The sequence below is a fragment of the Triturus cristatus genome, chromosome 9 (assembly GCF_964204655.1).
Source record: "Triturus cristatus chromosome 9, aTriCri1.1, whole genome shotgun sequence".
Lineage (NCBI taxonomy): Eukaryota > Metazoa > Chordata > Amphibia > Caudata > Salamandridae > Triturus > Triturus cristatus.
The window spans coordinates 806,742,166-806,758,853 of record NC_140592.1 but is presented as its reverse complement, the minus strand read 5'-3'; the positions used below and the strand labels follow the sequence as shown (position 1 = coordinate 806,758,853).

The window sequence follows — 16,688 nt, the reverse complement described above, 5'->3', positions numbered from 1 at the left end:
AAGAAAAAGACCGGCGATCTCAGGCTATGTGTTGACCTTAGATGCCTTAACCAGAATATCCTTGTAGATTGCCACCCTTTACCACATATCCACGAAATGCTCGCCAACATTGGTAAATCCAAGTAAATCCAACTATTGATTTGCATTCAGCATACCATCAGATTCAACTCTCACCTAATTCGCAACCACTTACTGCTTTTGTGACACCATTTGCTGCATTCAAATACTTGAGATTACAGTTTGGCCTAGCATCAGCTGCAAGTGTTTACCAAAAACTCATGGACAACCTCTTTGGCGATCTTAATCAGGTGCAGGCATTTCAAGATGACATTTTGGTCCACACAGAGACTGAGGAAGAACACACACTTATTCTTAAAAAGGTATTCACTATTTTACAAGACAAAGGTATGACTATCAAAGCTAGTAAATGCAAGTTACTAGTTCGTGAAGTTATATACTTGGCCATCTCATTTCTAATAAAGGCATCAGACCAAAATTTTGTAATGCTGAAGCTATACGCACTGCTCCCCCTCCCACTGATAAAGACGCGTTGCGCTCTTTCCATGGCCTTTGTGAATATTATGCCAGATGTGTGCCTGGTTATGCACAAATTGTGCAACCATTAAGGTCTTTACTTAAGAAAGGTTGCAAATTCACATGGGATGACACGCTTGAGGAATGCTTTAATTGAGTTAAACTTCTAGTCATAAATGCACCGGCATTACACCCTTTTGTCCCAAATGCCAAGCCTTTCATGTGTGTAGACGCTAGTCAAAAAGGTCTCGGTGCAGTCTTCGGCCACCGAATGTAACTATAGTACTATTGAACGAGAAGCACTGGCCATAGTATGGGCCACTGAGAAATTCAAAACATATATTTGGGGTATTCCATGTGAAATGTTTACCGACCATAAACCTTTGGCTTCCTTACTTTCTGGAAATGGGTTAGGGAAATCATCTGCCAGATTAATAAGACTCCTTTCCAAATTACAAGAGTATAACCTCAACATAAAATATATTCAGGGAGGGAAAAATGTACGAGCAGACTGTCTCGCTCGTATCGCTCTTCCTGATTCAAGCGAGGGTAAAAAAAACCTTTCCAAAGATTGTGTAGTTGGACTTGTTGATGCCGTTGCTCTGACAAAATTTCACAAGATGAATGGACATCTGCTATGTCAATGGATAAATCGCTAGAAAAAGTTGGAATTTTCATTAAAACCAAATGGCCCAATACAAAAAACCTGGATAACGAACTTAGATCCTATGCACAAGTTAGCGAAGAACTCTCATTTGACAATGGGGTCTGCATTAGAAATGGTCTTTTCATCCCTCCAACGGCTTTACGAGACAAACTCATAAATTTGGCCCATGAAGGCCACTTAGGCATCTCTGCAACTTGCAAGAAACATAGGAGCATTTATTGGTGGCCAAGTTTAGACAAACAAGTAAGATTATTCATAGAGAACTGTCCAACTTGTGTTGTATCTGACAAACACTGGAAAGTGCAAAGAAAACCTTTATATCCAGTACCATTTCCAGACCTCTCGTGGGACAAAATTGCCATAGATTTTTCAGGCCCTTTTTCTTTACTTCCTGCAGAGAAAATATATTGCATTGTCGCTATTGATTACCACTCAAAATGGATTTATTACTCTTTCGTAGATGCTCAAAACTCTGCCACAGTCATATCATTTTTAAAAAACATTTTCAAAATTGAGGGCAACCCAAATTATGTTGTCACTGACAATGGTCAACATTTTTTGTCTAATCAGGTTACTGAGTTCTTAACAAGTAATGACATACAACATCTCAAGGTTGCTTTGTATTGCCCTGCTTCAAATGGATTGGTGGAAGGAGCGAACTGCTTTATAAAAGAAGGAGTGCAAACTGCTATAGCTTCTAACATAGATGTAGGTGGTTTCATACAAAATAAGGTTTGGGCATATCTCAACACACCTCATTCTACCACTAATGTTATGCCTTTTAACGCCCTTAGAGGCAGAGAAGCTAAATCCAAATTGATGCCTAATTGGTTTAATAATTTAGCTACAGGTTCGGATTTGGAAAAGAGGAGGAACATGTCAACAGACCATCAAATAACAAGAGGAACTGTTGCTAATAAACAGCTAGCACAAAAAGAACGTTATGATAAGAATTTCAAATCACAGATTGAATATAAACCCAATGATTGGGTTCTTATCAAAAAACCGTTTAGAGTTTACAAGGGTCAATCTAGATTTTCTCTACCGGTTAGAATTATCAAAGTTAGTAAACCATCACTTCTATTAGAGAATAGAGGGTGATGGAGCAAGAACAGTGTTGTCAAAATCTCAAGTTCACATCTTCAACAAAGTGTATGCCAACAGAAATGATGAAAATGATTCTAATTTTACTTTTGGCCCTGATTTTGACACTTTCCCTTCTCATGCAAGTAAAAATACTTCATGCACTGTTAATCCTTCATCTATTTGTGAAGTTGTTGCTCCTACCACTGATGAGAGTGCACGTAATCATCGTGTTTGTAGATCACCTGTCAAGTTGAAGGATTATATTTTATATTGACAATTTTATTGCTGCATTTGTTTAGTTGTATTTAATCTTTAATTCCATTTTTTTTTTCTTTCTTCTTCTTTCATAGTTTTGTTTTGTTTTCTTTTATGATGGGAGGGGGGTATGTAGTATGCTAATTACATATCACTCGTCATATTTGTTTTACACTTTATCTGTTCCTTTAATTGTGTTCATTCTTTGTATGGAATTGTAATCTGTTAGGAATCTATGTTCTGTATCCCGGGACCGTTGGCTGGGCTTTTGGTTGCTGTCAAGTCCCCTGCCGTGGGCTCTTTCTATCTACTTACTGGAAAATAAACCTTCATGCTGAAAAGTTATCCCAGGACTCTGGGTTGTATCTAAATTTGGTTCCTGTTCCGGCACGCTACAGACATGTCATCACAGTAAGATTCTACAGGCAGGGCATGAATAGCATTGAACTCAGGGTATAACACTTCAACAAATAAGCAGCCCACCTCAGCTTCAAAGCAGGCATTAATAGGCCAGACTTAAAACTTTGCTCAATCTTGCAAACTCAACTCAAACTACACTTTGCTCTTTAAACTAACAAAAAACAAACAGATGGGCTGATCAAATCCCTAAACAAAGCAGTATCACCTGCAGATCTTCGCCCTCTGACAATATATAAAAGCCTTCTTAAAGAAACCTCTGCTGCCATATCAGAGACAGCAATCATCAACTCGTCCACTGGAGAGTTTCAAGAACGACCTGAAAAAAACTTAAATTTAACCCTCATAGTAAAAGAGCAGGAACTGAACAGCAGGACCCAGCAAATGCAGAACAATAGCCAATGGACCATTTATCAGGAAAAAAACTAAGAAGGCTGCATTCTCAATTAGATCTGTGACTTCACTCAGCAAAACAAACTCTTTCTGGCGGATAGGATTCAGAGCAGGAGGCAACATGAAAGCAGCGCTAATCGCCATCGGGGATGACCTCAATTACATCGTAGGCTTGAGTTGTTGTCGCAGCATCAGTAAGCCTTGTCCTACAGCTGCACATTAGACCACCAATTGCTGCTAAAAATAAAAAAAACTAACTGAAAAAACAAACGTACAGGACTGTTTTCAAGTGGATAAAAGCCTAACTCACTGACCTAGCTTAACTCAATACATTTACATCATTCTGCTAGTCACCATTCTCTTATGAGGTAGATGCCCCCCAAGGCTTAAAAATAAAATCACTTATTTCCTCTTTAATAAATGCCTACCCCCACTCCTGGTCTAGTCACCTCCTTTATACGTACCGGATACAACCCAGCTGATGACACCAAGTTAATCTTAAACTCACAAAACCACATACTTATACGCTCTAGTCTCAGCCAGTCAAAGCATCTGTGGATGATTAAGAACATTTTTACACTTAATTCGTCAATAACAGAAATTCTCTGCAGACCATGCAAAAATAGTGTTGTTGCTAGAAGCTTTAAGTCTGAAAATATAAACGGATCGGATAATAAGGCGGTACCGTGGGGGATAGATAAGAGGATTGAGACTAGCTTTGTTTGCATAAGAGAAAAGCATTCAAATGGGACAGATCGCTTCAGTAAAATCACGTGATCACACAATTTTCCCTTAACACACATCATAACAATGCCATTAACAACAAGATCCAAACTCCTAAATCCGCTTACGTAGCAACACCACACAATATACAACACCACACCCATTTCTCTCCATGAGGCATCAAGCTCCAACACCATTAAAAACAAAGGAAAACAAACAGTTTGGAATCAGCTCAAACCTTCAGAGCTGCAACGTAAAGAGACACAAAAGCATACAGATGTTATGTGCTCAGACAATGTCTTGTGAGACAGTGAGCCAAAAAGAAAGAAAGGGAAGACCTTGCAGAGTGTTATGCCATAAAAGAAAAGCACTGTGCTGAAAATCAATCCGGCATTCTGTCTTTCTATCTCACTAAAAACAATGGATGACTAAATGAAAATAAAATTTCATTTGGCAATTTCAGGCCTACCATTAAAACCACAATGGGAAGTAACATTTCATCTGACCTCATTCATACCGCTGAAAAAGTGAAGGGTGCACAGCTCCTGCCACCTATGCACTCGCCTTAAAAACTACTTCCACTTTAACATAGACCTAAAAGCAAATGCTTCAAATGCTCAAGCATGAGAGATAAGATCTAGACAAGTCATAAAAACAAAAAGGTAGCAAATGGCTTCTCGGTTTTATGCTCCGGTGGCACGAACACAAAAAAGTTTATAGAACTTTCTACATGTTTTTTGGGTCTGGCTAAGAGGCAGCTTTAGCTGTCTTCCCAGCCTGATTTTCTCAAAAAGAATCATAATAAAAACACATGTGCATTATGTATACAAATATATACATACACACAAAAATAAAGCTTCTGGTCTGCCCTCTTCAGCAAATAGTCTGTTTGCATGTCATTTACATTAGCTTCCATTCAATGCAGCTTATATCGTGGGGCAATGGGTCAATGCACTTCAGCAATTGACTCTTCACTGGGAGCAACAGCATTTTGGTCTTGCGCACATCTGCTTAGAAAGTAGTCCACTTCACTGGCAATCTGCTTTCATTTCAGGTTTCTTCACACATATTTTTGTGGTCTCATTTTTTTAATCTTACTTTTTTGCAAAGATATGAATCGCAATTGTAGACGGCATAGTTTTTACTTTATTACTTTTTGCACTTTTAACGTCTATCGCATGACTGCAAAAAAAAAAAAAAAAAAAAAAAAAAAGATACAAAAAAAAGTCACTTGTGTCCGGAGGCAGCAAGAGAAAAAAAAACATTCCGAGTGCTCGTAGGTGCTAATGTCAAAGGGAAAACAAACACTAGAGAACAAGATGGAGTTTCAGAAAATTTACATTATCAAGCAGACTGAAGAGGTGCAGAAACACCAGACTTCGGCCCTTTAGCTACACTCAACATTTCAGCTCATATCTAGTTTTTAAGCCAGGTAAATCTATACCCTCATGGTCTGGGTGATCACAGTAGGTGGACAATGGGACAGCCGTCGTGACAGACTAGTTTGAAACAGAGTGCAAGTGGGTGTGGTTTGAACAGAAGTATACATACAGATAGGCTCTTTTTTTGTAGTCGGAACATACGGGTATTTTATCTGTATCCTTTGTCAGACTTCTTGGACAATGAAATTATGCGATTCTATGCCCACCGCTTTTTACGCATAATGGATTCACTGCATTTGCCATATAATCCTACATTTGTTACAAAAACTGCAGATTTTAGCAAAAATAATTGTAGCTCGGATGATCAAAAGTTAATAACATGTAGAGAGGCGCTGTCGAGCAGTGGAGGCCCTTCGCAAAGGTTGCTTAACTTTGGTTGCTTATTGCTACTTTGGGTCTTAATTAGTAGTGAGGTGAAACCATAGCCCACATATATGTAAAAATTACATTATAATAAAGTGATAACACCACAATGTGCTGCATTAGGTCACATAATTTGCCTTACTTCCTGCATAATTTAGTCAACCAAGCCACAACATTGGTCCTCCTTAACCATTTCGACAATGGTATGTCCCAACAAGAACTAAGCCCAACTAACAGAAAGTCGCTTAACTGATTAAACATCTCCACCCATCTTCCAAAATCTTTTGGGGGGATAGAAAATGGTGCAATAAATGCCATCTTCTAATCTATCACTCTTTACAGATGCTCTACCGCAATCTATCCCTCCCCCCCTTTTCCGAAAGAAACGTGTTGCAACTATTATAAATGACACCTCATTGTGCGCTACTCTACAAAAGTGGGAAAACGGCCGGGTGAAGAGGTCAGAATATCCTAGAAAGTTTCATGCCAGCAGAGATCTGTAGGGGTAAATATTTATGGTGCCATTGGATATCATCTAGTTTTTAATATCTAGTGGAAATTGATTCCAAAACGTTGATGTACGAACAAAGAAAAAAGACTATTCCACCTCAAGTATTCAAATGAGGGGGCATCACGCACAGGCTTGGACGACAGCCTGGGCGGTCAATCAGAATTTTCCTGTTGATGTTGTGGTGAACACTCCCATAAAGAGACACGCTTATTAGTAGGAGTACTTTGTAATTTTCACGCTAATGTATGGAGGTCCATGTCAGCGAGATATGGTTGTCACTGCTAAAATGAGGCAGATGACAATTCGGTAGCAACTAGGTATCAAGTGAGGTAAATATTTAGTGGAACTAATAGGTGGGAAATAATCTGGTTTGGTTACAATGAATACTTATCCACTGTATGCACATTTGAAGGTAGGGCAACGAATGCTGGAAAAATAAAAGAGGAAGCAGATTCCGATAATGTGGAAAGATTTTCATACATTTCGGAGCTATTACATTTAACCAGATAACTCTACGTAGGCTATTATTCTAAATTAAATTACACTAAAACAGGTGATTCATTGTTTTTAAATAGAAAATGTATTCATCAACCTTTACTGGCATTTAGGAAATGTCTATAGTCGCCCGTAACGTCGGACTTAAGAAGCAGTGATTTCACAAAGTGTGGATTCTGTAACAAGTTAAGCACTGCTTTGCTTTGGCAATTCCAGATGCACATACTATGTGCCTGGAATAGCCATGCCATTGACATCAAGAGTCATTCAAATCACAGAAGTTGGGACTAAAGAATAAAAAACAAAAAGGTGGATATGAATGACCGCTGAGGGACTTACAAGAAACATGGAGTATGACAAGGACATGAGAGTATCTTCAGTTGGCACTCTTTCACAAGAGATTTAGTACATCAGTAGTTACTTAGGCCAAAGAAGAGTGCATTATAGTTCAAGGTCAGAAGCACCAGAGAAGCATCTCAGATCATCTGTCACTACTTGTAGAGCAACTTCTGCTTTGCTAAGTGGCCCGAAAGTCAACTGAACACGGCCTTATAGGAGGGGAAGGAGTACAAACTTGTGTAGTTGGTACTTAGCTACTTGCTTCAAAAGCTGTAACTAGGAAGGTTTGCGGTTTGGGACTTAGTACTGATTTCGTTCAAGCCAGACTAACTTCGGGGGTTTGGATAAACCGTTCCCTGTACAAAGTCTACAGAAAATAAATGCACTCGCAAAATGCCAGATAAATTCAGCATCAATGTACAAGTATTGAGACAGGCCAAGATTAGTATGGTAGGTACCATGATGTGTGGAAGAATGTGAGAAGTGTTGCAAGCTTAACTAAAAAGGTCATTAGAAAGACAAGTGTGCTGTTATAGGTAGTCTGGCATGTTTTAGCATGACCACAAACAGATTCCTGCGCTGAGATTAGTTTACTAGGAAGATCTTTTTGGCATAATTTTGATAATTTGCTGATTATTCAGCATCACTGTATTTGCCACTACTTCGAATGACATTTTCCTTATATTGTACCCTGATCTGAATCATCTGCCAGAAGTACTTCTATACAGATATTAAGTGTGGTATGGCAAAAATGAAATTTCTATATTTTTGAACCTCAAAACAATACACAAAAATACAAAAATCAAGTATACACTCAAAAATAAAACCACAAATATGGATTTTTAATTCACAACTGAATATAGAAAACGTTTTCAATTTTTCCATTTTGCTTATTTATACATATTTTATTAATTTGTGTATTATTTAATTTTGTAAAATAGTTGCAGACCCTCTGACCATGCCTTGCAGACCGCAGTCCACAGGTTAAGAACCACTGCCTTAATGCGAGGCGAAAGAGGTGGTTCGACTAGAAAATGAGATCACCGAGTTGGAGATCGATTTGGAGCAAGGTGTTACGGATGATAGACTGCATGTGCTGGGGCTTAAGCAGGCCGACAAGGCGCTGGTTGCTGAATCTGCTAAGAGTATGAGCAGGGAGCAACAGGGGCGTTTGTACGATATGGGTGATAAGGCGGGGAAGTTGATTGCCTGGTTGGATAAGAAGGAGAGAGCGAGTCGAGTGGTGCCGGTTGTTGAGAGGGTGGATGGTGTGCGTGTGACGGACCCCGGCGATATTGTTGATTGCTTTGCGGAGTATTTTCACGGGGTTTACTCTCCGGTCTCTGAGCGATCGGAGGAAGACTCTCGACTGCTGCTTAAAGACATTGCTCTGCCATCTCTATCTGATGAGGATAAATTATTGATGGATGCGGTCCCGTCGCCGGATGAGATTGCTTTGGCCATTCGCTCTATTGCCTCTGGTAAGGCCATGGGTCCTAATGGCCTTCCCATCGAATTATATAAGTTGCGCCCAGATAAGATTGCGCCGTATCTCCGGGACATGTTCCTTGAGGCACAGGCGGCGGGCTCCCTCCCCCCTGACCAACGTCTTGCTACTATTGTTGTTATCCATAAGGAAGGGAAGCCGCGGGATCGGTGTACTTCTTACAGGCCTATCTCTTTGTTGAACGCGGAGCCCAAAATCCTTGCCAAGGTACTGGCCAATCGCCTGATCCGGGTCGTGGGCGACCTGATTCATCAGGATCAATCCGGTTTTATACCCCATCGCAATACCGCTTTGAACCTGCGGCGACTGCATGGCGTCCTCGCCAGAGCGCCATTCATCCGTGAGCCGGCCATTTTGGCGTCCCTGGACGCTACCATGGCGTTTGACACCTTGGAATGGCCGTATATTAAGGCAGCATTGGCGAAGTTTGGGTTTGGCCCGGGGTTTATCGGTTGGGTGAAATTGCTTTATGATAACCCACTGGCACAGGTGGTGGTCAACGGACGGGTGTCGGCTCCCTTTGTTTTGGGTAGGGGCACGCGACAGGGATGTCCGTTGTCGCCTCTTCTCTTTGCGCTTTGTTTGGAGCCCCTTGCGGAGTGGCTGCGGTTGCACCCCTCGATGCGTGGCCTTAGATGGACGCCGGAATACGAGGATCGTGTCTCCCTATATGCGGACGATATCCTCTTGTATCTTGCATCTCCGCGCAAATCGCTCATTGTATTGGTGGATGTGTTGAGCTCCTTTGGTCGCAACTCCGGATTGGTCATTAACTGGGCTAAGTCTTGTGTGTACGTTCTCTCCGGGGAGGCCCCCCCCCTTCCGCGGGGGTGCCCTATCCAGGTTGCGCAGTCGGGGTTCAAGTATTTGGGAATCTTTATAACCCTGGACCCGGTAGCCCGGTATGAACGGAATCTGCTCCCCCCCCTTCAGCGCCTAAGGGCGGATGTGGCGGGTTGGCGGCGGCTGCCGCTCGGCCGGGCGGCGTTGTTCAAAATGATGTCGCTGCCACGCTTTTTGTACGCCCTACAGAACACTATGGACGTAGTGCCGGCCCGCTATTTTCGGGAGGTGGAGTGTCTTCAGCGTCGATTGTTTTGGGATGGGCGGCCGCGGATTGCTCTTGCCAAACTAACCCTACCGTGGTATGATGGGGGGGGGGGGGGGGGGGGGGGGTCGCTCTCCCTGACATTAAACGATATTATTGGGCCTCCCAGTTGGCTGCTGTCAACCACGGGATGTATGGGCCTGCTTTGAACCCGGCTTTTGAGATGGACAAATTGTTATTGCCAAAAGAGGATTATAATCGAGCACTATACTCTGGGTCCCTTGATGCGCGATTGACAGGCCCGACGCGGGTCGCGGTGCAGGTGTGGCATGCAGCAAATGCGGCGATGGGGTGGAGGGATCGCTTGACTCGGGCAACGCCATTGTACGCTTCCCAGCGTTTGGGTTATCTGTGTACTACGAAAGGCTTTGAGAAATGGGATATGATTGGTATCAGCAAGGTAGGGGATCTCTGGACGAAAGGGAAATTTAAGACGTTCGACATGCTGAAAACTGAATATCAGTTGAACGATAGGGAATACCTTTCGGTATGCTCAGGTTCATCATGCCTTGTGTTCCGTGTTCCCGGACGTGGCGGCTATTCCAGAGTCCTCCCCGTTGGAAGACAGAGTATTGGACGGCTATGTGCCGGATAGCACCATTTCGCTGATTTATAAGAAGCTTATCAATGATCGAATGGGTTTGCTGACCTCATTGCGGTTGACATGGATTGCCGACGGTTTGGAACTTGACGACGAGGATTGGGTGTCAGCGGTGGCCTCCCCGAAAGAGGTGGCTATCCCGGCCCGCTTGCGTTTCGTCCAGCTTAAGATACTTCATAGAGTGTACGTCACGGGGCCTGGTTTGATGCGTATGGGGTATTCGGTGGATGGTCTGTGTAAGCGAGGCTGTGGACTACTGGGGACTTTCCTCCATATCCTGTGGGAGTGTCCGGAGGTGACTCGGTTTTGGTGTAGAGTGCATGCGGTGTTAGAAGAAGTCACGCATGTTGCCTTGTTGCCGGAGGCACGGAGATGTTTGCTGAATGTCTGGGAGCCGACTGATTACAATGTGATGCAGACGCAGTGGGTGACTCTGGGCTATATGGTTGCGAAGCGTGACATTGCACAATTGTGGGGCTCCCAGAGGCCACCAACGGTCTCAGCGTGGAAGGAACACATGGACTGGTGTATGTTCAGAGAGAAAACGGTGTATGTGGCAAGAGGCAAGCCTGGGAAGTGGATTAAGGTGTGGGGTCCCTGGAACTCCTATCGTGGAGGTATTTGCGCCCCGCGCCCCAGACGCGTGAGATGGATGCTGCTCTGTCTCCCTAGCCCGCGCATTCCTATATGCTCCTGCGACATGCGCATTTGGTTTCTTCTGCCTGCCCCCCCCCTCCTTCTCCCTGGGTTTGTTTACTCCTTCGATACGGGGAGCACATGTTACTGCCATTAACCTCCTCTGCCTTGTGTGTGTGATGTTTTTCGTTTTCTTCAAAAATATGAAACCTTTCTTTGCTTGTCTATGGACTGCGGCTGCGGCTGGCTGAGTTGATTAGCACTCCAGTAGCTCTCTTATTGCTTCATCGATGTGGTTGTTCAGCTGTGTCTAGGCTTATAGTGTGCATTAGCGGCCGGCCTGTTGGTTGTAGGCCCATACTTGTATGTCTCTGAAACTGTAATAAAGGTTTTTCAAAAAAAAAAAAAAAAAGAACCACTGCTTTAGTACATCAGGTTATATCACTAGATTGACAGATAATTAGTAGTGGTAGTTTTGTTTTCAAACATGAACTTAAAAACAATCATGCCTCCTACCTGCCAACAATTTCATTAGTGAACCAAGAGGCAATTCGCGTGTTACATGCACCCTCTGAGTGGCCTTGGATGTTGTTACACTTGAAACAACATTATAGTTTATTAAAACAAAGACAAAAGAAGGCTTTGCGTGCTGCACATCCTGAACTCATGTATTTCTAGGTGATTTTTAGATATGTGATAATGACGAAAAAGGAGGCAAAATGAAATAAGATATTGTTTAGGATCACACAATTTAGTCAAGCTGGAATTGATCCCAGGTTTTTTGGTATCACATGGTGCAAGCCAAAGGATGAGCATCTCTTTCCCGCTCACATTTTACATCAGAAAGCTGATGCTTGACTTTAATTATTGGTACATGAGGCTACAGAGTAGGTGGCAGACAGAAGCTACATGAAGGCTGGGTTCATTTTGAGTGTGAGGTACCAAGAGCACCTCGAGCTGAGCCACAGCTATACATCTGGCTCAAGCTTGACTCAAACCTTCTGTGGCTCGCCCACCTCTATCACATAATGGCAATTTAAAGGACTAAGGCATAGGAAGAATATGATTAGACCCACAAAATAACTCCATGACTTACTGTCCACACCATGTACATGCTCCAATACCCCCTACATCCTCATTACAACATCCCTGACCCACACCCTGACGGCATCAGTGTGGTATTCAGCCATGCCACAGGTTGTACTTTTTGGCCCCTGGGAAAATGTTTTAGAGTACCCATGTCCTATAGCCTCACCTAAGTGAAGGAGTCTCCATTTTCAGCAGGGTTGTGCCTAACTGAGATGACTTTATCTAGGGGTTAAAGCTGCTGTTCCCCAATGAGGCTGAAAAGTGTTTGGGGTTGCTTGCAGGCCGATGCCAAAGACCTGCGACCTCGCAGTTGGGGTTCAAATATCTTCTGTGGTGTGGGACATCGTTAATGTAATACAGTCCTCCACCCACCACATCCACATAGGCAACGACATAGAAAAGATAAAAAAACAATGGAATGGTATGCTACATAGAGGTACTCCCAGTCGTTGAGATGTGTTGGCTCAAACAAATCATGCATCAATTTGTGACCGCAAATCTACATAATCCCTTGACTCACTGCAAATAAAACACTAGAAAGCTGGCCAATAAGCTTTCCCGTCTGTTATAAGTAAAATAAAGAGAACGACCTTCAAAAGAGCTACTGAGGGAAGATTATGCATGCACATTAACGAAAAAGGAACTAATAAAGATCAAAATAAGCAATGTGATAATAAAGGTATCAAACTGATTTGTATATAAACATGTTCTTAGTTGTAATATTTTGGTTTTTGAAAAAATATATTAAATATTAAACATTAAAAAAAAAATCCACAAAATGAGAATTTCACTAGATACTCAAACTCAGGTTTCTTTAAAGTTTCAAAGTGAAAAACGGTGAGAAATTAAGTGCAAAAACTGGTTGTGCTTTTCTTAATTTAAGAATTAAAACTGGTACATTTGCGCAGATATGAATGTATGTTTCTGGAGTTTTTTGAGGGGGCAGGTCCATTGCCCAACCAAGGTCGCCTCAGGAATGAACACTGTAAAAGGAAGACCCTGTTCAGCTTTGTTTAGAGATAAGTGGCCTTTCAAAGCTGCCTTACCGAAGCTTGAGATCTCATGTTAGTTGGTGTCAGTTCATAACAAACCCGAGGGCTAACTCGCAATGTCCCCAAACATTTTCAAGGGCATGCGACCTTTACTTTGCTGGGAAGGTTTAGTATTGGCCCTGAATTGTTTACCTAATCTTTGCAACAGCAGACCTTGAGCAGTGGGAGAAGAGACTGGGACAAAGATATGCTGTCATTTGCAGAAATGCAGTGGGCGCTTTGCCAAATTGCACAAGCAGACAGTATTTTTTTTTAAATACACAATAAACCTGGGATGCTTGACTGCAACTGTATGGCTTTATTGCACGTTCTCCAACTGGAATGCATTACACTGATACAAATCGCTTAAATGCACTAGAAGTATATAGAAAAAAAAAACACATTTGGCGACAAAGATCTCCATTTGTGTAGTTTTTTCTGTCTCTCTTCCTCTGTCTTTGCGATGCGTGTATTTCCCTCTTCCTCTCGGGAAATATCTGGTACGTAAAAATAAGTACTGGTGGCAACAACAGACAGCAACCGGCTCAAGTTGAGCACTGTCTGCAACCCCATACTATCCTACTGCCCTCTTCACCCCACTCAGGCGACAGGGGTTGTGGACTATCCAAGTCCCCACTAGTAACATTTTTGGTGTAATGCCAGTACCATTGCAGTGCTCACAGCTGGCATGGGTTGCCACTGATGGGTGTCCTGGATTGGAGGCTTGGAGCACCTAGCCCAAGTATATGCCAGGATTCAAGCATAACCATCACGAGGTAGTGAAACGCACTCCCCTGATGACCGCATTTGAAGCAGCAAGTAATTTCTAGCTACTTCAAGCACTAAAGGCGCTAAATGTATGGAAAGGTCGTACAAGTGGTCTCGAGAAAGCATTGTGTGTGTGTGTGTATGTATATATATATATCGCAGCGAGTTAGGTGTGTATCTACTAAACCCTATCCTCCTACCAGAGTTGCTGAACTTGAAAATGGGGAATCCGGCTGCGTCGTTTCAACGTTCTTTGATTCAGGGCAAATCACTTAATCTCCCCGTGCCCACCAAAAATGAATGTGTCCTTGTGTAACTTAACTGGTGCTCATGTAAAGCGCTCCACTACCTTCTGGTCAAATTCGCGCTATATAAAACTGCAAACAAAAAAATCCCTGCTACTCAACCCAACTCTCCTCTCGCCTCCTCCTCCTGATGCTTGCTCCTCTGCTTTCCAGCTTCTATTTCACAATTTTCCTTGACCCTCGATCCAAAGCTCCTCCGTTACACCCCTCTGTGCTGCTTAAAGAGAGTCAAAGCGGGCACAGATATGGAGCGTGGCCTCACTTTGACACCACTATGAGTACGTGAAATGCACTTCATAAGAAAGTAAAGTTACGCAGTGCCCCCGCTGCGAGCAGTAAGCCTCAGCTGCCTTGCCCTCTTCTGCCGGCTCTGGCATATGACTGTGCAAAAAGATGGTCCCCAATCGTATGGATCTGATGAAAGTTACATTGGGAGGAAAGGCAGTCTCCCGAACACGGGTTCAAACGTGCACTCCTCGAATGTGCTCAGGCAAGTAACACAGCCGCTTTCAGCGGGAATGAGCAAGACAGCGTGGGCAAGGCGTGAGACTCGAGTTTTTCCGTTCGCTAGATTTACTACATTTATAACATCTCAACACTTTTTTTCAATGGGAACCAAGGTGCTCCAGGATGGAGGGGCTGGGGCTTGTTCAACTTACAAAAACAGACACAAGGGTGTGGGACAAGACTCGTTTGCAGCAGTGTGCACACGGTGAGTGGAGCATTCGCGCTTTGACGGTTGCAGTCTCAGCTTGTACCTCGCTCCCTCGTAGAGCGCTCAAGTGGGGGTCAATGCGGTCATAATGCGTGACTATGCATTTAAGGGCGTTGATGCAGACCACCACACTTAAACTCGTTAGTCTAACCACCCATGCATAGTAGTTGGCAAGGCTGTTTAATTACCCCAAATAACTCATTTACAGCCCTGCCCGCCACAATTCTTAAAACAGGTGCAGGTACTCACGCAGAGACTGTCTTGCCGCTTAGCACCGCTGCTGTAGACATGGCTGGGTAGAGACTGTTGAGAGTCACAGCGGCTGCTCTGCTCAAAGGCTTACCGATCCTGCAACTAGTCCCCGCTTCTGCTTACCCTCGTGGTGTTGATCCTAAAGTTCCTGAGCTAAAGGCTGTGCGCATGCGCCAGCCTAAGCTAAACAAGCAATGGAAACGTCCTTTCGGCTGCCATGATAGGGTCAGGAGAATATTTAACTTCCCCAACTAAACGCGGAACGGAGTAATTACTCGAGCGCCTGACCGAAACATGGCCACTATTGAATGCGCATGCTTAATGTCCAGATGAAGCGCCCTTCAGAAGAGTGCATGTTCTACTCATGGCGCCAACACGGAAGAGGCGGGTCCTACGACTCCTACCTGGGACTGAAACTGAAACTGGAAGTAGAAATAGTTAAAAGTTGTATTTTCTCAGGGCAGGCGCAATATCCCCCCGCCCCCCCAACGTAGGCTCTGGGTGTAGAGGTATATAAAAAAAACTTATAACGGCTGCATGCAGAGCAAGCACTTTTTTGTGTGGAAACCTACAATTTATGCTAATTCCAAACATGTACTCCTGACTTTCAACGTGGGCGGAGCCAAACTCCATTACGTTCTGTTAAACCAGACCTTCAAACTGCAGGAACGAAGGGGCGGTGACATCTTCAGGAGTTAATACCGAGATTAATTACCTAGCTTGTAGTCGTGGCTGCTGAGGATGAACCAACCGTTTCCTGTCGCTCAGGTTCTCACGCTGGACGGATCCTTCTACAGCGTTGCTTTACATTTGAAAGATAGCACAACTTCAGAGAGCTTGCTACTGTAGGAGTGGCAGCGAGCCAGTGGTCATAAAGAAAACCTGAAACATACCTGCAAGGTGCTTTAGCTGCTGCGTCGTTTGACACTTTGCTGTATGCAGAAACTAAACTAAACAGGTGGCTGGGAGTGCAGGTGACCAGGCCACTAAATTTGACTGGCTTGACCCAGTCATTTGCAGATTATGCAATTCATATATAGATTGACTGACTTAAATTGTAGAGATCTTAAGTTTCCCTGTTTTATGTTCGCAGTACTTCTCCAGTCTATGGATTTTCTTCAAATTCTGGGACTTGTCTTTGGCCTGTATGCTAAACAGGGCGTACTTTGCAGTGGTTGAAGTGTATTGATAAAAGTATGGGAATGTGATGATGTGCGGGGACGGGATGAGTGAGCGTTGGAGCAAGGTCAATGGTGTGCCTGAAAAAAACCAAAATATTTTGTAACTTTTTTCGGTCTTCACCTTCAGGTAACTAAATATATAATAACGCACAGCTTAGATTAAAAATAAATGCAAGTTAAGTTAATCAATGGGGAATGCATTATCGTATATCATGAAACTTATATTAGTTAATGCACTGCAGATTTTTGTGGCTCAAACCAGAAAGCTAC

The 16,688-nt window shown here is 43.2% G+C and overlaps 1 protein-coding gene across 1 annotated transcript in view; it reads right to left on the bottom strand.

The window, feature by feature from the left end:
• MTHFD1 (methylenetetrahydrofolate dehydrogenase, cyclohydrolase and formyltetrahydrofolate synthetase 1) overlaps positions 1–15,417 on the bottom strand; it is a 318,864-nt gene extending 303,447 nt beyond the window's left edge. Inside the window, exon 1 of the mRNA XM_085626208.1 lies at positions 15,235–15,417. Coding sequence (XP_085482334.1) covers positions 15,235–15,275 — 41 coding nt within the window. The 5' untranslated portion in view covers positions 15,276–15,417. The remainder of the gene's footprint in view (positions 1–15,234) is intronic.
• Between the last annotated feature and the right edge of the window lie 1,271 nt (positions 15,418–16,688).